The 22,050-nt window shown below is 39.2% G+C and overlaps 1 protein-coding gene across 1 annotated transcript; it reads right to left on the bottom strand.

Annotated features, from left to right (window-relative positions):
* Positions 1 to 497: 497 nt before the first annotated feature.
* On the bottom strand, positions 498 to 21,229 carry LOC138060269 (eukaryotic peptide chain release factor GTP-binding subunit ERF3A-like). The gene is made up of 18 exons (XM_068906004.1): positions 20,913 to 21,229; positions 17,858 to 17,923; positions 15,351 to 15,503; positions 14,480 to 14,513; positions 13,668 to 13,745; positions 12,093 to 12,138; positions 11,497 to 11,631; positions 11,253 to 11,311; positions 10,953 to 11,048; positions 10,603 to 10,667; positions 10,392 to 10,473; positions 9,839 to 9,932; positions 9,325 to 9,405; positions 8,808 to 8,909; positions 8,154 to 8,225; positions 7,480 to 7,569; positions 4,258 to 4,426; positions 498 to 2,352 (listed from the first exon to the last, which is right to left on the bottom strand). The coding sequence occupies exons 1-18, from the start codon at positions 21,109 to 21,111 to the stop codon at positions 2,309 to 2,311; spliced, it is 1,665 nt and encodes a 554-aa protein (XP_068762105.1). The 5' UTR covers positions 21,112 to 21,229; the 3' UTR covers positions 498 to 2,308.
* Positions 21,230 to 22,050: the final 821 nt, after the last annotated feature.

The raw sequence follows: 22,050 nt of genomic DNA on the forward strand, positions 1-22,050 counted from the left end.
TGAACGAGATGGACTCATGCCGAAAACCTTAGATAGTGCAAAATTATATTTTGAGGTAGATCTTGAAGTCTTTGTTAACGAGACAACTGATGGCACTTATCGCAGGTTAAGGTAGGCTAAAGATGATGGTATACAAAAATTTGGTTTTATCAACGGAGTTGATAATGTAAATTGGCCACCGTACAGAGATTCTAAAAGCTGACGTTTCGAGCGTTAGCCCTTCGTCAGAGCGAATCGATTCGCTCTGACGAAGGGCTAACGCTCGAAACGTCAGCTTTTAGAATCTCTGTACGGTGGCCAATTTACATTATCAACTCCGTTGATAAAACCAAATTTTTGTATACTACTTCCCCACCGACGCAGCACCACAGTTTCTTTAGAAACTACCCCTTCATTCATAAAGATGATGGTGTTTCGTTGGGTAACGGTATGGATGGGAATTCCCCTTTTAATTCTGAGCACACACAGATTCGCCCTCAACGATACATGATCACTCAGTAAGTATTTGTCTTTATTTCAAGAAAAAATAAGAGATTGAAAATATACAGCCAGGCCAACATTAAATTACGCCCATTCGACTTATTTGCAGGTCGTAACACACATACGCTTTCGGCTCCTCGTAAATCAACTTTTCTATTCAGTAACGTGATACATAAATTTTACAATAAAATTCCTCATAGCTTCTCTTTGCGAAAGCGCTATCACAGATTAAGTTCGGTTTCGCTGCAAGAAATGGAAAGTCGAGCCAAGCCCTGTTAAAGATACACTGCAACCGGAAGACTTCCGTTAAACACGAAGACGCACTATAAAAGGCGTGGCACATGGAAATGACTTGTCAAACAACCGTGGACTATCAAACAACCGTTTGTTTTGGAAAGCCGATCTTTTCACATGTTTTCAAGCTAACTAAAAGAAACTCGTCTGTGAAGTTTGACGACTTAAATCCTCTCCATTCTTGAGATACAAAGGGAATTGTGACACCCGAAAATGGCCCGTAAAGTTTCGGGACTTTCGAGAAACGGTACCCTGGCTCGATTCCCAGATCCAGCGTCATATGTGGGTTGAGTTTGTTGGTTCTCTAATCTGCTCTGAGAGGTTTTTCTCCGGGTACTCCGGTTTTCCCCTCTCCTCAAAAACCAACATGATTTGATATGTATTAATTGACTTGATTTCACTTGTCCAGGACCCAAAAAGCTCTTCAGCTTGAAACATTATCGTGTGAAAATAAAGTTCTACTGCTGCTGTTTGTTGATCACCATTTTGGATAATTAATCAGTCGTGCTGGAATGAATTCAAACAAAAGCAGAGCGTGAAGCAACCCCTTTTATAGTGCGTCTTCGTGTTTAAAAGTCATCTTTGAATTTAAGTAAAAGCACTTAGCCATCCACTGTGGCAGCGTCTGGGCAAATAGCCAGGGGAAAACTTCCGGTTTCCGTCTATTACTCAACAACGCTTTCAGCCTGAGTTGCCTTGCTTTCAACTCTTAACAAAAGCCATTAATCACCTTTTCAAAACTCCCTACAGAAAGAACCAGGTTTAAATGAAGGAAAAACGTCTTCATTTTATGCATGGTAATTTTTTTCGGAAAGCTCAAAGTTTTGATAGATTTCGATTTATAACGAACTCGTCCAGAAGGGAACGTTTCTCGAACACCACATCACTTCATGATACAACAGCCGTTTCCTATGGATACAGTATTGTTTCATTCAGCGAGAAATTATCATTGCTTTGTATGACGAATACCCTTTGCGCCACCCCGTTTTACTTGCGGAAAATTTCCAACATTCCATTTGGCAAAAAATTCCGCCCAAAATTTCCTCTCAAATGAAAAGCGCTCCCGGTTAACCATTAAAACTTGGCTACTATTTCGATTATTATTATTACTATTATTAAAAGCAGATTGACTATTACGTCATTCTCTTCCTATTCAAACTGAGAAACCGCTCATGACAAAGAACGGTTTATTACCAAGCATGTTCAGGGTACTTTTCGTAGTTTTGCTTAAAACACTCCTGGCTGTCTTTGGCAGTAGATTTTGTACAACTTGAACAATCGTTGCTGTATTGCTTGTGACCATATCATCTGAAACAGGCGTAGCTTTTAAAAAAAGAAACATTTAATCTGTGATGTCCATCCATCGTTTGTTACTGCGTCTACATCGATCAATGTGTATTACTCCATACATATATCTGATCCCGGATGACTTGTTACTCCACAAGATGGCGCCACAATTCTTGCGAGCCGTATATGATAACTTTTCAATTAACCGAGTTGGTTTTAAACAGTCTGTGGCTGAGGATTACTTCATTTAGCTGATTAGCTTTAAGACTTTGCCAATAGCGATGGTTTTGCCTGACAAGAGAGAAGACAAAGAAAGAAACATAAGGATTTTCTTACAAACTATATACGGCAGCACTTACAATTCTAATTTAATACTTTTTCGATTGCTTTACTTTTGCGACAAAATGCCAAGTGATTGGCTCATAAATATTGAGCCTCAATCTCAGTCAACCAATAAGAGGAAAGCACAAAACCAATTCTCGCGCCTTGCACTGACTGCACCAATCTTGTTTCGAGCTATAAGTGGCTTAACGGCACTAAACCGCTCTGTTCATCTGACATTTTTTAAGTTTATGTTACATGGAGCGATAACGGAACCCTATTACGGAGGTAACAAAGGTTACACTTCGCTACAGGGTAACTGGGTAACTATCACCTTCAACCGCCAGGCTTTTGGACCGTTTGCTTTTGTTACGGAATTGCTTATCGTATCGATCTGATGGGATGAATTTCAGCTTTGGCCGGATTTTCATAAATGACAATTGTTTCCACGGCACGCCATGCCTGTCGGTTCGTTTATTCTTAAAAGGCATCATTTGTATAATTGATGAAGTGACCTATGGCTATTGAAGGCAAGCGGCAGGACTACTTCAGCCCTTTTTTACATTGTAAAGATTAAGAGTACAAGTATCAGTTTTTTGGCACCACACTTTGCGCATAAATTATTAAACAATCTCGTTACAAACTCGTTTTCATGGTTTACACAGATGCCAATTTAAATAAAGCTACGTCGGCAACGTGGCACTATGTCTGTCGACAGAATTATGATAGAACTATGAGAGCGAAGGTAATAGTGCTTATTAACCAGTTGAATTCATCTCAGCGTTAGCTCTAGACACGGCTAGACATGGAAATGGTTCAACAAAAACAAAACCTCGACTCTCTCTGAACTCGCAGCTCCGTCGGCCGAGTAATTTAAATGCAAAAATGTGTTTCAATAAACTATTATACTAATCTGGACGCCATGGCTTTGATTCCTGCCTTGTACAAAGTTTGCCTCTTTCCATGTGAGGTCTCTGATAAGTTCAGTGGGTAAAGGGGCTGGCTCTTAACCACCAACCGTTGCTATGGTCCCCTACATTTATTCATTTCTCGAGTCCCTCAAACTCTACAGTTACGCTTTTTTGCCAAGTGTGCTCTATTTAACATTTCTTTGTCTGGTTCGAATCACTACCATATTTGGTAAATCACGTGATCCAAACAGAAAATAACTAGAAACTCAGCGAGGTAACTACGTTTTTCACAATTTTTAAATGCAACAACATGAGAACATTGTAACACAAAATCTGTAGCATGGATTTAAAAAGTATATAGTTCTCCAAAACGTCATAAAGCCCTCCTTTAATACACTTTTCAAAATATCATTTTTGTCCAAATAGAAATTCCATGCTACAGTCTACGAAAAATGAGAGGACGGTTCCCATCCGATGAAAAAAACCGCCGCTTCCTTTCGTTTCTTGAGAGTTTTTACATGTTTTTCGCTGAAACGCACTGCGGAGGACTGGGACTAGTTGCGCATGCGCCTTCTGATTGAAATGATACCAGACTTCCATTGGTAAAGTTACTTCAAAGAACCATCCAAGGAACCTTTTTGTGGGGCTGTTGACTAAAAATCTTCCTTAGCAACCATTGTCTTTCTGTAGTTAAGAGCCGCCCCCCTCTCTTAAATAATGTTTGGTTTGCACTCACGTGATTAGACGGCCATGTTGGTGTAAAAAACAAAAGCAAAACATCGCTCGCGTTTTGCATAATAATAAAGCCAAATTCCCAAGAGATTTTCGCTATTGCTCAGTACACCAACGTGGTCACCAGTGACGTCAGGAGCAAGCTAAGGATAGGCACTAAACCTTACTCTCTCAAAGTCAATTCTACTAATTCATATATTCTCATTGTTTATGGCAGTTAAGAATATCTTACCTTCGTCTCTGAGAGTAAACCTTCCCATTTGTGGAAAGTCGGAAAATTTCTCTATACAGACAACACCAGTGGTTTCTAACTTAGCAATTGCCACTTGGTCTTGTTTAATAAACCTCGGTCTTTGCCTCATCCTATTTCCTGTTTTCTTATCAATTAAATCGATTAATACCTACGAGAGACAAGTTCAAATCAGAATAATATTAGAGAAGAAGAGGAGAGAAAACCAGGGACCCACTGAGGTCGGTTAGCCACAGAGTAAACTATAACCCTTAGAGATGGAATACGTTTTCTGCCAGCCAGACATTCAACCCCATTGCAGCCCTTAAATAATTGGTCGTAATTGTCGCTGACTTGATTAATGAAAGAAAGGATGGCGGGTGGGTTGATATCTGTTTTGAAAAAAACTGCTCGAAAGCCGGAACTCCTCTCTTTAGTCGTCTTCCTTTTGCAAAGCGAAAGGAATTAACATTATAATGTGGTTAAATGCAATGTCAACTAGTTAACATCAAAGCGATGCTGGGAGCTCCGTGACATACTCTTTGTAAAGAGAGCGTGGGCTCATAAACTGTTTTTCAAAAGCAAGTTCTCTAACACGGACATGCAGTTTATCGTCTTCACCCAACTGAGCAGACTACACTGGTCTAGCAAATCAAACTGACAACCTTCTGAAGAGGAGACGGGAGCGTCATCCAATTTGGCTATCTACATGTAGGCTGTAACCAAACCTGAAGAGGTTCGTACCGGTATCTGAAAACTCTCGAATATTTTTCGCCTAAAAATGCCACTTGTAACAGATTGAATTGCAAAATGATTGCCTTGATACCGGAAAACAGAGGGACTTGTGGACCCAAAATTTTCGTAGCTTGCAATAAATCCAGAGAAGAAGTAAAGTGAGCTTAAACTTACAATGTCTCTGCTAACATAAGAATTTACATGGACGTTGCGACAACGCCACAAAGCAAGAGCATTATTGGTTCAAAAAGGAAAAATGATCGTGCTGCACGGGAAAAACGAATTTCCGTGCATTTCTTAACCGTACTCCACAAAACGTGAAATTACCAAATTTTAGGTTTTGACGACAACACGAGCATACATCAACGAACCATTATTTATTTTTAAAGCCTTTCGTATCAATCAGTTACAGGATACAACAATTTTTGGTTTTATCAACGGAGTTGATAATGTATAAATTCCTATTAGGGAGTTTAAGAAATGACGACGGCATCGAGAACGTCATCTCAAAATATTAATTCGCGTTATTGTAAACACTTCGTGACTATTTCAACCTTTTAAATATGACGAGGGGTGTGGTAGTTCCTCATTGGTCGGAACGGCGCTTAATTTAGGGGAGAAAATGAAAACTTATCCTGAAGTGCTGACGTTCTTCATAAACCTCAAATTTGGCTATTTCAAGTTGTTAGGGAGCTTACGAAACGACGACGCCGACGGCAACGACGACGCTACACAACAATAAGTTTACTGAGCAAAAACAATGGCTCGGCACGTGCTCTTTTACATTTTGATACATTTCTTTGTCGTTATCTCCTAAATGACGACGTGAAATGACTAAATTCAAAGTTCTGTGGAGGACGTTAGCACATGACGATGAATTTTCAGTTCTCTCTCTACGCTTCCAACCCACTCATACCATTTTAATTCCTCTACAGTTACTACACACTTTTAACGCGAAACGACATGAAATAGTTTCGTAGTGATATGAATACCGCGAACTTGTACTTTAAATGAAGTCCTCGTAACCGTCGTCGTCCTCGTTTCGTAAGCTCCCTGTTGTTTTGCTGACGACGGCAAAGAAATGGACAAACGTGAAAAACGAACGTGCAGGGCGTGCAAACCTATTGTTTTCGCCAACTAAATATGCAAATTTGTGCCGTTCTCTTTGCTTAAGCTCCCTAATATTAGGGAGCTTACGAAACGAGGACGACGACGGCTACGAGGACTTCATTTAAAAATACGAGTTCGCGTTATTCATATCGCTACCAAACTATTTCATGTAGTTCCGCGTTAAAAGTGTGTAGTAACTGTCGAGGAATTAAACTGGTATGAGTGAATTGGAAGCGTAGAGAGAGAACTGAAAATTCATCTTCATGGGCTAACGTCCTCCACAGAACCTTGAATTTGGTCATTTCACGTCGTCATTTAGGAGATGACGCACCTGCAGAGCGTGCAGAGCCATTGTTTTTGCTCACTAAACCTATTGTTTTGTAGCGTCGTCGTTGGCGTCGGCGTCGTCGTTTCGTAAGCTCCCTAATATTATAGGTTAAGCACGGCACGCATTTTTGTACATTTCTCTCTCGTACTCGTCAAAAAAACAACGGCCGTGTTTTTCAGGGCGCTTAGCGAGTGACAACCGAAAATTCCGTGAAAGCAAAGCCTTTCCCAACTCGCTTAAAGTTATGCGAGTCGGCAAATTTCAATAGGATTCTCATTAAATTCAAGCCACCAAACCAGGTAGATTAAGCGAGTTGGCAATTACTTTCAGGCCAATGAGGAGTCGCTTGCGGTTCTTCGAATGGGAAATACATCAGCAGTGCTATTTTTATTATTTTTTTAATATTGTACTGTCACGTGCTCTCCTCGTTTAATCTTATTCGTGAAAACCCGTATCATTTTTAAGTCGCTTAACGAAGTCTGCAAACGAAGCACTTTCAGAGATGTTAAGCGAGACAACGGCTGTCGTGAAAACACAGCTAACGTAAAATGACCAGTTTTTAGGCTTTGACGACAACGTGCACAAACAACACTGAATCTTTCCTCTCTCCTCTCTTTTCTTCAAATCCGTACGTACGAATCTGGTTATAGCATACTTCGCCTAAATTGTACAACACAGCCAAGAGGGAACCATCGTGCAACATTTGGAACAGCTCAAACTAATAGTTTGAAATTACGTTTTCGTCGCTGTAGTGGTTTCTTAAACTCCCTACTAATAGAATTGATCTGACCAAGTTCAATTACCCCCTACCTACCCTCCCCAAACCCCTTCCCAATCTTGAAAAATATGCTTTCTCTGGAATGACAACCCTGGTTTTAGAACAGTGTTGGCCCAGTGGTCAGAGCACTCGACTCCTTCCAGATTCGGCGTCGCTAATTTCCGTTTCGTAAACGGTCGATTCCATTCTTTGTAACCAAGCCTTTTTATTCGGTTCGCTTAAAAATTTCGGTTCGGTTAGTTTAAACATTCTTATTATTAATACATCATCTTACCTCAAATGAAACTTCTTCCACCACATTGTGAATGTGAAGAACAGCTCTGTAACCAGCACAGATAATGGATTTATGCTCAAGAATGACCACCTGTTACACAAAGACAACGACAACGACAGTTTGTTTTAGTTTGCCCAGATCTGTCAGAAAAGGGAACACCATTGGCCATTTATTCGACCTCTATTACAAAGGCAGGACAAACAGAGGTCGAAAGGCTGGCAGGAATATAGTCCCACCGCTTCTTGATTTGGTTGTTCTTTTGAGGGCTCCAGATGACCTTGCAGTAAACAATAAATGAAAGAATAGTGACCATTGATTCTCGTTTGTCGTGGCCAATTTATTTAGGCCTATCACTTAAAAATTAAAATGGCATGTCCGTCCTTTGATAGTATAAAATACGTCCTTGTCGTGTATTTCTTTAAAAGTGCGGCTTAACCTGCACATCAAACAAATTTATATATTTTTACTTCATCGAGTTCTTTCACGGTGACACCTGAGCCCGGTAAGTTGACCTGCTGCCAACTAAGTGACTTCATCTAGCTCAGTTGGTTGAACGATGCACAGGCATCGCAAGGTCATAAGTTCGAATCCTGTTGAGGCTGCCTGAATATTTCAAGTGTCCAAATTGTCGAGATAAGTGCGAGAATCACTGTTCCACTTCCAACTGTAGTTACCTGTGCTTCAAATGTTTTAACCGTGTGGCATAGGTTTTCAGGTGTACAAAGTACAAAACCAGGAGAGACGTCCTGCAAGGAATGACAACAGCTCATTACATTTTGTTGTAATGGCATTTCATCAACATTTCCCTATCACACACGAAAATGTGGACCAAGTGGAGAGCCCATTGCGAGGCCATCAATCTGGTCACAGTATTGACCATCAAAAACAAAATGACTCTTCTTTGTTGCAAACAACAGTAAATTCTGTAGGACCAATCGGGGTAATCTAGGTGGATTTGCGAGGGCATAAGCTTATCAAGGCAAATTTGAATAGTTTCATCTAGTGGGACATTAGACCCCTAATCTCTCATTAGGACAGGCTGCTTTTCTATAGGTCTAGGAATTCATAGTAGCACTGGTCATTTTGATGCCACTCTTGGGAACTGGGAGAATGCTATTTTTTTTACTTATATCCTGAATTGCAGCATAATGGAAAGCTCTAACTTTATGAAGACAACACAAGGAATCTCTTTATAAGTCTTAACATGAACAATCTATTTTCAACAAATTCAACAATTTAATATTCATTCATGAAGATCTTCTGAAACACAAGCCTCTTGAAATTACCAAAGGCTTGTTGTTACATTAGACTATTACTAAACTGCTCACCTCTTCTTCAATTCCTCTCAATTTTAGTTTAACATTGTCTCCAGCTACTGCTCCAGATCTTTCTTCTTCATCAAATACAATTCCTAGAACCTCGACTGGAACCTGTAACCATAAATACCACTCTTTTAACAACTCTAAAAAATTAATATTTTGAGAAGGTGCTTTGGTTTCAAAATCTGCCATGGATATTTAACTTTGCCTTGCATTTCTTCCTCCTTTTCTGTCCCATTTTCGTACCCCTAGTACTCTGAATGTGTGCAGTTGTTGCAAAGACCCAATTTCCTAACTGGTGGCAACTATTATTGTTTCAAATCTGACACTGGGCAAACAGACAAGAGTCCACGGTTCGTTGACTTCCGGGTTTGAAGCAAATCAAGAGATGTCATCCTTGTGATGACTACACAGATAGCATTCTCCAGGGAAGAAAATGTGCCTACCCAAGATTTAACTTGATGGCAGATGACAGATGTTCTACCGCTTTAAGCAAGACCCCAGTGATAAATCCCTATTAGAGTACCTTGTTTGGCATCAACATGAGCGAATCTCCTTTGCTTATTCTTCCAGATTCTACTTTCCCAAGTACCACAGTTCCCATATCCTATGAAATAAAATATTCATGAAAATGACTTAAATTACAGCTGGCAGTCCACAACGTTTTTTTTCTCTAGAAAGGTCAACCTTAAGCACCTTTCGTTCCCATTGTAAGAAACTCAAGAGTAAACTTTCCAAATTCAATGATAGGAGCCAAAAGCCAATTTAGCCGTTGATGTAAAATGTCAAACTAGGAAAAGCCAAGGTAGAAAACAGAAACTTATGCAGATCACATACTCAATAGAAAGGGGTAGTCAAAGAAATATTACTGGTAATATTTTGGGTTTTTGATGGAAAAGACATTCTATACAGTAACAGAACTCCTATCAAAGAAACACAGAAATCTAAGCTTTACATTTCTACAGGATTCTGTTTTGTGAGGCTGACTTAGACCCCCTTTACCCTTGATTTCAAACAAGACCTAAACATGCACACTGTACCTTGTATCTTTCGGACAATGGTATCCTGAGAGGCCCATCAATGGCCCGTGTAAGTGATGGGAGTTCATCTATGTATTCCAAGAAAGACTTGCCGCTGTGATGGAAGAAAAGAACCTATATTTTTTCATGTCCTGCATAAATTATGCAAGACCGACTTCGTTAAAGACAAAGATGCACAATAAAAGAGGTCCCTCCATGCACTGCTTTTGTTCGCATTCTTTCAAGCACAACTGATTAATCATCCAAGATGATCAATAAACAGCTACACAGAGACGAAAGCCCTAAAAGATGTTTCTAGCGAGAGAAAAAGGGACTGGGAATTAAAAAAAAAAAACAACGACAGATAACATTTTATGACATGTTATGGACACAATGCCATAAGGGGCCTTTTTATTGCCCAAATTATCACACATACCACAACAGAAGAAATATAAACAGCTGAGCAAAATCACATCTTACTGTGCTTCCTGGAAGGGTTAGAAGTTTTCAAGGAGTTGCAAGTATAGTAGCTAGGCAGCTTAATATTCTGGCAGAACTTTGTTGATTTACTCACCTATACCACGTGCAATCTTTTATATTTAATCTTTCACGAAGATTGGCACCTGTCAATCCTGAACAAGGCATGTAATGAATATCTGGAACAACAATTAATATAACATTTGACACAATTCTTTAATTTTAGGATGAACAAGCCATAAGGCATAGAGAGTTTCCAAAAGGCTGAGTTGAAAGGATCTTTGCAAAAAAGAAGAAACGAAACTAACCTGTTTTGGGATTAAAGCCCACTTTTCTCAAGAATGGAGTAAGTTTTGTTTGAATTTCATCATACCTTGTGGATAAAAGAAAGCAGCTTTACAACAACAAATTTTTACCACAATTCTTTATTTTAAAACAAGTTTGAAGATTTTTAAGAACCATGGTATGGTTATCGTTGCTTTTTCATATGATGTAATGACAGTGATGTTGGTATTCCTAAACAAAGAGGTAACAGTTCTGTTGGGCATCTGAAACTTATTCACCAGGAATAGAACATTCACTTTTATTTTGTTAAGGTGAACACCCTAACTGCAAATAACCTTATTAAGTAAACAACAATTCAGTGGTATATAGCAACCTTGATTTATCCCATTCAACTGTAGGGTCATCCATTTTATTGACAAGTACGACCAAATGTTTAACTCCAGCTGTCTTTGCCAACATTGCATGTTCTCTGAAAAAAAAAGAAGAAGTGCACATGTACTTTAGTTTCTGACAAGACAATGTTGGCCAAATTTCTTGGTTACGTTCGATTGCAGAGTTTAAATAATCAACAAAGTTGGCTACCATTAACAAAAATTATTACTTGTATTGGGATTTAAATGGCAGATAATCAAGGTAGGGAATAAAGTAAAATTTCACTGTACACGCAAGCTACCTTGTTTGTCCTCCTCGTTCAAAACCTGTTTCAAATTCTCCTTTTCTGGCAGATATAACCTTTAAAACAACAAGGAAGAAAATGAGCATCATAATTCTTGATTCCTCACAACAAAATAACAAGTTTTCAGATGAGAATGTACGAAATTTGATTCTGAGGTTTCAGACTTGTAAGTACTGAACAAAATTATTCTATAAAACTGAAAAACAAAAGTTTGCTCCATTGTGACCCTGAGAATACATACCAGCACTCCCAAATCAGCCTGACACGCACCACTGATCATGTTCGGAACGAAGCTCTTGTGACCAGGTGCATCCAGTAATGTAAAATGTTTGTTAGGTGTGTCAAATGCAGCTCTGCCGACTTCCACTGTCTTTCCCTGCAAGAAAACAACAAGGCAATCATCTTTTCAATGTAACTGAGGTTAAACAACCAACACTCACCAACAATAAAGTGTTTATAGAAGTGTAATCCATGGTGGAGGGTCAGGCCTTTGTGCAGTGTATAAATAATTATTATTATATACACTCAAAAGAATATCGTGTTTCTAATTGGTCAATGACGAATGCATAAATATGTTATACGAGGGCAAGAGGTCATGGAGTGCAATACAGAAGTTGTTATGGAAACAAAAAGATGGAGAGAATTTGTTGAGTATGTATATAATAAATAAAAACTTGTATGAACTTGCTTGTGCATTTCATGATTTACATTGTGCATGGTCCCTCGTGATGTTTTGAAAGTTCTCAAATTGCACTCGCCTATGGCTCTTGTAAACTCGACACAAATGACACATTATTAAAAATAACATTTCTGTGGGTTTAGAAGAAGCTGCAATACCTTATCTCTTTCTTCTTGGTTTGTGTCTAATGCCCAAGACAAGTACCTTTAGAAAAATATAGCAAAAATTCAGATCCACTGCTACATGACTACAACTACACTACTGTACGAATTATAACCTCGTTCCGAGGACTTTTCACCGCTAAGTGTAGGACAGGCCGAGGAGAGAGTAGAGACGCCATGAGTCCCACTCTCAGCAGTGAAAAGCTCTGGGAATGAAGTTCATCATCATCATCATCATCAATCCAATTTTGATCTGGGTTTATCCCCGTAACGGGGTTGGCCCGATTTACTCCACTTTGTCAGCAATCTTTCTAACTCCCACTCTCCATCTCGCTCGATTCATGGCGTCCTTTTTCTCCACTTGCGTCTTCCACGTCTTCTTTGGTTGTCCTTGCTTCCTCTTGCCCTTCACTTCAAACTCCAACGCTTTTCTCAGAACATGCCCATCATCCCTCCTCAACACATGCCCGTACCATCTCACTCCATTTGCCTTTGCCATCTGAACCACTGTTTCCTTCAATCCCAACATCTCCATCAGGTCCTCTGTCCTCTTTTTCTCCATCAGTTTTGCACCACACATTGCTCTCACCATTGCTCTCTCAGTCCTTCTCAAAATTGCTATCTCATCAATTTTTCCATTAGACACCATGTCTCACTCCCAAATAACATTGCCACTCTTACACAACTCTGATACGAATTAAATTCTAAACTAACATAATTTTCTGCCAATCAATCAGAAATCATGTTGCGCTTCAAGTCTTACTCTTTAACATATTGTCTCCTAGGATTGATGAAAAAAATTTTACTCTGTCTAATGCCAGATGACTTTACTCGTCAATGGGTTGCGGTCAAGGGAGGTTCAGGTGTTAATGGGTTAAGCAGAATCATTTCCCTGTTCACCATTAGTATGGTTTGTCTGTTGCTACCTTGTACTTACAATGCGTGGTTTGCATAAAACACAACAATAAAAACGGTCCTCTTACGTGTACATTGTATTTATCACTGATCCCTGAACCCATCCTCAAAATAGTTTTGCGCTATTTGATAGAAGAAAATATGAAATTTTCATCCTACTACATATCGCCTAGGACAGTATAAGTGAACTCTACCTTTTAAATTACCGGTAGTTTTAATAGTTGAGATGTGTCTGGTGGTTGCTGCTCAAAGGACCCACAAATAATATATGACTTACATGTACCTGTGGTGTCCATAAATAATAGAACTCTGGTGCCTTCTAGGCTTTAACCTAATGTAATACAAGTGAATAACCCATTGATTCCCAGGGGTTCCCCGTGGACGAGTAAAATCATCTGGCGTTAGACAGAGTAAAATACTCAGGCGTTAGACAGAGTAAAATACTAAGTCTGGCCAGCCGGTTTAGGCCGGTTTGGACGTCAAAGGGTTAATGGGGACATTCTGTGAGCGATTAACCCACTGACTCCCAGGGGTTCTCCATTGACGAGTAAAATCATCTGGCGTTAGACAGAGTAAAATAAGTCTGGCCAGCCGGTTTAGGCTGGTTTGGACGTCAAAGGGATAATATAAAAGCAATTTATTGCTGTTCATTCTGACCATGACTCTCTGTTCTTCTCCTTTGCTTCTCTTTCATATTTTTCAAGTGTCCTTTTGTCCACCTGACCAGTTAGATACCTATAAATGAAGCATTATAAACTCATTGGCAATTACCTAGTATATTACTTTTTTTACATCACTACTAAGGGCTTGGGGGACTTTGTCTTCAGAAGTATGTGTACATAATCCATGCATTCATGGTTCTAATCAATAAAGCATTTGTCAATTATTTTTTAAGCCAACTACTTTTCATAAAAGAACTTTTATTACACATGTTCAAGTTGTCAAGAGGCAAAAAATAGACAATTTAATAGTAAAAAATTGAAAGCCTCTTTCCAATGGAAAAGTAGTTCTTATCTCTATAAATTTTCAACAACTCTTTTAAAAGTCTTATCTGAGTGGAATTATTACAAGTAAGTAGGAGTTGGTTATGAAATGGTTGGCAGCCAGCAACTCGCATAGCGCTGAGGATGTACAGCCAGCCAATCTAATATGCAACACATACGGATAATTATTAAATAATTTGTTTCACTAAATGTCATTAAACTCTGAACTGTTTTAATGTTACAAAATGATCAGAATAATCAGTTTCCAAAAAAGTACCCATAACTGAGAATCAGGGGCTGTTGCTCCAAGCCTGATTAGCACTAAGCAATAGTTTAGAGGTATCAAAACCTACACGTTTCCATGGTATTTAACGCTGCTTAGCACTAACCATGCTTAGAGCAACCCTGGGCAGAGCATTCAACAATACTGTTATACGTGATCAATGAAAATGAAACTCCAGAATTTACATTTTCACAAGTACTTACATGACATGACCTCCTATTGTTGATTTTCCAGCATCTGTGGACAATTTAAAAATAAAAAGTCAAGTTTCTTAACATGCTTTTCAGAAACATGCATTGAAACAAAAGGTTGCAAATTTCATCCCGACATTGAGTCAAATTTTTTAAGGGTATGATAGCTTTGAAAAGTATTCACACATTCAGTCCACTTTTTTCCCAGTCCTTTCTACAACATGTATCTAAGGTTTCTAAAAGAACAATCACTTGACTATACTATCTTGGACTCTCTCTAGTGAATACATCCGTGTTTCAGAAGACTGGCACATTCAATATTGATGGATAGCTGACTGAGACCCACAAGTATTGACCCAAGATTGGTGCCATCAGATTCCCTGTACGTACTGTAGGATGCCTTTAACTTTATCTTACATACTGATGTAACATGCAACCACAAACAGCAGCAGATGGACAAGCATTCCACTGACAATGGCTAAGCTACAAGTAACATTTTATAAGCACACTGTAACATTGTTACAACCAACAAGTTTAATAGACCTCTTTAGCTTGTACGTTTTGTTTTCCCATTTCAGACCACGTGATGTTCTCAAGGGAATTTTCCTTTTGTTTTTCAAAAGTTGTACGTACATATTCACGTGCATAAGACGACATTTGAAAGAATGTTTTCCCTAGAGTAACATCACGTTGTCTGAAAATGGGAAAACAAAATGTACAAGCTAAAGAGGTCTATTGCATTCAATGAAATTGAGATTATAACAATCACACAGTCAACTCCCTTGTAAGCAAACACATGCACACTTGGTTCACAACAAAATGATTCCTTGAGAGAGGTGATCAATACATTGAAGAGTCAAGTATGGTTGAAGAACACTCTTACCGACATGACCAATAAATATAATATTAATATGTTCTCTTCTGTCCTCAATTTCTTCCTTTTGTGACTTTTTCTTCGAGCTGCTTGTCTTGACAGGTTTGGCTTCTCTTTGTTCTTCTTCCTCTCCCATCTCAACATCATTAACATCTTCAGTATCTATAAATAACAATGACCGATATTAGTATCACCCAACTAGTGGACTAACGCAAATCCTGCATTTTGATTGGCTACGCTACTAGAGGACAATTAGTAATAGTCCTCGATTAGCGAAAAGAGTGACGCTTTCTTTCGTTTTATTCCCTACTGAAACATTTCTTCAACTTGCATTTGCTAACTTTATTATCTGACTAGTTGAGTGATACTAAAACAATAATTACCGTATTTACCCGTGAAGAATACGCACTTTTTTCCTGCTAAAACAGCTCTGAAAATTGAGATGCGTATTATACACGGAATCGTTTGTTTTTGACGCACGCCCCTCATTAGCATATAAACAAAGGCACACTGGTTTTTGATTGAAAAGTAAAAGGCTTAAAGAGTTAAAAAGTTAGATCCACTAATAAATTAACCTTCCTGTTCAAATGAACAACTGATCAACATAGCCTTCACTTTTGAGCGATTAATTGAAACATCAAAATGGCCACAAAAGTCACCGGAGTTTACACTGCCGGTCTGATAAATTACGTCTGTTAATTTCGCTGAAGATCATCCGATACTACATGTTATTGGAAATATGGACAAAGCGCCACTGCACTGATCTTCGACATGCCGCCGAACCAAACGATCAACATTACAAGCCGCCAAGAAGATTGTCACGACGGGAAATGAGAAAAATCACGCAACCGTTTTGTTGGTATGTGCTGGTGATGGATTAAAATTAAGATCAATGGTGATTTTCAAGAGGAAAACAGTGCCTAAAGTTGAAAACAAGCACAGAGTTATCAGCGCCACCTAAGAGAAAGGCCAGATGGATGCCGAAGGATTGAAGAGTTTGGCGTGCTCCACGTGGTAGACTGGGGAGACGAAGCGCCTGCTTAAAGCATGAAAGCAGCATTCGCAGAGAAAACACCAATTTAGCAGTAATTCTTGGCAGATTGACCTCAGTTCTGCAGCTCCTTAATGTTTCTTTAAATAAACCGTTTGAAGATGGGTTTAGGAAGAGGTTGATGGCAGATGGAAGCGATAGCCACCAAAAGAAGCCCTCGGAAGAAATCATCGCTTCGTGGGTCGCTGGTGCATTGCGACATAATATCCTGAAGAGATGATTGAGTCGTACTTTGACAAGTATGGAGTAATAAACAACCTTGATGATACACAAGACGATCTCGTGGACAGACAACAAGATGAACTTCTCGATAACGAATCTTGTGCGAGAGAACAGCTCTAGGGAACTGTTCAGTTGTGACTACGATTTACATACGGTATTAACTTTACTGCTGTAAGTAGAGGAACAAATTTTCTTATCCAGAAAATGGATTTTTTTCACGATAGTTCAGCATGAACAATTTCTATTTTCTGCTTGAACTTTTTTTTTCAAAATGCAGTCCAAAATTCAGAAGCGTATTATACACGGGTAAATACGGTAGACCCTTTCCCTCAAGGGCCACGGGTCAATAGCCCATTTGGCTTCGCCTCATGGGCTACTTGTTAATTAACCCATTGACCCCTGGGAGTGAGACTTCACAGATTTTTCTTTGTCTAATGCCAGACTATTTTACTTGTCAACTGGGGGTGTCCTGGGGTGCTTGAGGAGTCAATGGGTTAAACAACAAAAAACAATTATCCACCCTTATCATCATAATCTTTATCCCTGCCACCATCTCCATGGAAACCATCTTTGACACCACCCATTCAAATAACAAGTATCACCATCAACTTCTTCATTGCAACCACTGAAACAATAATTTATTTAACAAATAGATTCCATGTTGCCGTACATCTGTTCAGTAATAGATCACAGATGACATCAAAATGTGGTAAGAACAAAAAAGTGGTGGCACACTAAGTGATAGCCGAGCGTGTCACTGATGTTCTTACTACATTTTGATGTCTTCTGTAATCTATTACTGAACAGACATATGGCAACATGGAATTTATTTGTTTTACATAATAAAGAAATTTAAACTTTATTCACATCAAAGCTGATGGTGACATCAATCGTGTGTCTGTAATCTAATAGATCGCAGGCAAGAACCAATCAAAATGTGAGAATAACTTGGATTATTAAATAAAACTCTTTGCTTTAGCAGCCATCAAAGCTGCATACAACATCAATGATATAAGGGCTTTCAAAAGTTGAAGATGGTGGCTGGTTTGAAGAGAGTAACCAAGTGTTGTCATTGTTAAAATTAATTTTAATCTTAGGTTTGAAAGTATCTGTCTTTTGCTTACTTCAATTTAGGAAAAAAAAGACAACTTCTCTGAGTGAAGTAGCTGATGCATTTTTCGTCCGCTGTCAGTATTTATTGAAACAACTACAAGGATTGCTTTACTACACTAGGTGTATGTACCTTGAGGGACCACTTCGGGCTGATTAGAGTCAGTCATTTCTGCATCACCATTAGTAGATGGGACAGCTGTAGATAAAAGATAACATACACTGTACATGTACATGAGGAAATAGTTCAAACTAAGGAAAATGTGAGATATATTTTGCAGGTCATTTTGTTCCTTGGGTTAAATCGCAACCAAACTACTAGGTCATTTTGTTTCAACCTGGGTCAACTTGTTCAACCTTGATCAAGTTGTTTCAACCTAGGTCAGTTTGGGGCAGGTATAAAACACAGGTCACAGGTCATTGTTTTACCAATACAGAAACAACCCTAACCATTTACAATGCTAACATTAGGCCTAAAAACAATTGTTAAGGCCTAATTAGGCTTAAGGACGATCGCGCCCAAAATGTTCCCACGTACAGATTTTTTTAAAATTGCCACGCACAAAGGTAATGATCTACTTTTACCAAAAAGGCAAAAAAAATGGGTCACCGTGCTCGTTTCCAAGATCATGAGGTGCACTTTTAGAAGATTGCGTTACTTTAAGACGATCTTAGCTTACAACTGTTAGGAATAAAAAAACTGCATTAGGCCATCCCCTTTTCTTCTCTACGTTTCGCATCGTCGTACCAACCCAAATTTTGGGCATTTTCCGAAAAAAAAAAAGTTCACAACGTTTTTAAGCCATTTTTATGTTGCACAGGAGTTTTGGTGGTTGATCCTTTTTCCCACGCTGTCTTAATTTTGCCACAACATCCGCCAACTTTTCCACCATATTGATTTTGGGTTCACATCTTGTTGTTTTCCTGACTCCACAGCCAGGCCTCCGATTCCAAAAATGCTTGTGACTTTTTTTTAGGTTTTTTTTTTCAATCCGACCGACCGACCTAATATCAGGAAACGCATTTGACGGTAAACAAAACAAAAAAAGGGGATGGCCTTAGTGAAATTTAGATCAGGTAAACGTACTCAATTCAACGTAACTAATATAACTAAATTAACCTTTGCAGCTGATGTCTTTTTCTGAGGTGAAATAGACCTTGAATAAACGATACGTATTAGTCTAAGAAAGAAAACTTCGGTCGCATGAGAGCATAAAAGGCGAAATATTTTTAACTTCTCACTAACAGATTTTTTTTACCTTTTGTTAAAATGGACAAGATCAGAAAAGGAAGTGATCTACAGAAAGAAAAATAGGGGTCACCAAGCACGCAAGAGAGTAAAATCGCTGCGAAGTTCTCAAAGTGATGGTATATTCGCACTGTCACGTCATTACGTCACATTTCCAAGAAGACCTGGGTCCACAGCTATCCCATGATGCCACACGCTTTCACGTTCCATCCCTGTGGAAAATGTTTGCGCCTTTAGCATTGTGTTTACCTCCCTGGTCTGCGATGCATGACGTGTGCGTGACATGCGCGAAAAAATGCGCAGTAGCAATGGGCGCAAATGTCCTTAAGGTTAGCTTTCATGAATGTTTAGGACACTATCTGCATTGGTAAAACAATGACCTGTGACCTGTGGTTTGTACCTGCCCCAAATTGACCTAGGTTGAAACAAAATGATCTAGTTTGGTTGCAAATTAACCATAGGTACAAAATGAACTGCAACATACACAAGAAGTTTTTCCTCAGTGTATTTTTAAGTTCAGAGCAGCTTAAGCAAAAAATGTACTTGTCACAGTAATCACTTCATTTTGGTCACAAGTGCTGCGAAAATTAGGAGTAGCATAGGACTACTCCGCGAGAGGTTGTGGGCTCAAAACTCAGGCCAGACCAACACTTGCGATCTTTAATCGACTGAGGAGAAAGTGTTCCTTTTGTAATGACATCTGCAAATGGTTTGACTTCAAGTCTTCTCATACAAGCACAATACACCAGTAGGCCTTTCTCACAGCCCTTGCTGTTAATAACATGGGATGTTAAAGAACCCACACAACGTTTCAACGTGTCACACTGTCAGTGGTCAATTTGCCCCGTGTCAGGCTCTAAATAAACCCCCTGAGCATGTCCCAGTACAAAAAGTTATGGTGAGACTTGAATGTGAATGTGTTGTAACCTACTGGAAGTAAGACTTTACAGATTTTACTCTGTCTAGTTAACGCCAGACGATTTTACTCATCAACTGGAGGCATCCTATCGGGAAGGACACATCAAAGTTGTATAGAAGAAAGCATCAAGAGAAGGAAGTGGAAATGGATCGGGCATACGCTATGGAAGCCTGAGAATAACATCACCCATTCCGCCCTTGAGTGGAATCCTCAGGGGTTCAGAAGAAGAGGCCGCCCAAGGCAATCCTGGAGGCGGGGTGTGCAAGATGAGCTTGCCAAGAAGAATATCACTTGGTTAGAGGCAAAGGGAACTGCCAAAAATAGAGTCAGGTGAAGGTCCATGGTTGACGCCCTATGCTCCCCATTAGGAGCGAAGATGGCCTAATGATGATAATGATGATGATGGGGCAACCTGAGGCACGTGAGGAGTGGATGGATTAATTATGTGTAAGAGAATAAAACCACTGCCTTAACTCAGTTGCTGATTACTCACTCAAGTAATGCCCAATTAAAGGTATCCTCAGAAAACCTTTGATTGGTGAAGATCAATAACTGCCTTACCCAAACATCTCTTAACCCTCATGAAATGTGTCCTGGACAGCTTGCCCACTTTTAAACAGTGTCTACGGGCTACATGAGTTAACCATTTAACCAAAGCCATTAATTAAGACACACAGTGCTTTTCATACACCTCATAATCTCAAGAAGGATGGCGAATAGTCTGCGACTAATAATATCATTGTCCAGAGGGCGGCTGCCTGGATTCCGAATGAACTTATGTGGCAGAAAGACGATTCGAAGACAGCACAAGAACGGCTTCAGCCAGTGTTACCCACGATCTAAACTGACTAAGATGTCGGCTAAAATGTAACCCAAATAACAAAGCTACAAACTTGACTTCTTGGAACTTTATATAAGACAATTGAATTCACAGTAAATTATGTTGACATCATAACGAAGAATATTGAAAAACAAATCAAAAGTTCTTACTTCAGTTACCGCAAGTGATGAAAGCCTTACCTTTGGTCTCCTGATTTTTCATAAAAGAAGGAACAAAGGGCTGGGCATTTACATTTGGAACGAAAGGTGTTGCGTTGACATTGAGAGACTGAAGTTTGTTGCTCAGATCGCTCCCGTCACCGCTCATGTCTCCCGGACCAGGATCATCCAAAGCATCCCACGAATCGGGCGCGTTACCGTCTGTATTGGTTAGATCCATTTCTCGAGGTTTTATAGAAATCGTTTGATATTTCGGAGGTAAACTTTTACTCTTCTAATACAGGAAGATCGTGATCCACGAGAAATGGTGCAATTTCCACGCCGGTTCGTATAGCATTGAGCATGCGTGAGCAAGACCACTGACAACAGACTGACAACATGTCGGCTCGTAATAGGGCCACAGGCTACCCAAACAAAACGAGAATGAGCCACTACTTGTGTTTCGACCAAAATTCCAGTACGGCTTCAAAAAGTCACTATGAAAATTGGGGCTGATTTGGCTGATTTGTCACGCAGTCTTTGTTATAGGAAGGGAGAGTGCGTGAAGAATCAAAATAAAAAGATTAAAATAAAACGTTCCTTTGAACTTTTACAATATCAGAGGGGAACGTAGTATTGCTAATTTATAATCCATCAAATATTTTCGCTCGCACGCTATTGGTCTAAACGCGTCACGTAACCGAACATTCTCCAACTAAAACTAGGGAATATCCGATGACATTCCCCTGTTCGAACGCTTCTCGGAACAGATAACGTCCACAGACAAATATTTCAGAATATTTTTGCAAAAGGAGGCTATTGTTTATATAACGATTGAATAATCTGGGATACTGATGCGGCATCTTGGTTTTGTACGAAAACCTCGCCCGTTATCCGGTCCTTTGAAATGATCACAATTACCCTAGTTCTGTGTTCTTCGAAGCTGAAGAACATTATTTGTAGCTTCATCCCTTGTCTATACTTTCCAAGTCGAATTTAGGTATATATGAAGTAAAGCGTAAAAATAGTTTTTAATTCACGTAGATCTGTGACAAAAATGCTCATAAATGATTAAATTTTACTTTCAGACCTTTCAATTTGTTGTGACAAGTGATATTAATGAATTTACCAAAAATCATCTTTGCTTTAAAATTAACGGCCTGCAACTTAATACACCTTT

Source organism: Montipora capricornis, chromosome 8 (genome assembly GCF_036669925.1).
Source record: "Montipora capricornis isolate CH-2021 chromosome 8, ASM3666992v2, whole genome shotgun sequence".
In the NCBI taxonomy this organism is placed as follows: domain Eukaryota; kingdom Metazoa; phylum Cnidaria; class Anthozoa; order Scleractinia; family Acroporidae; genus Montipora; species Montipora capricornis.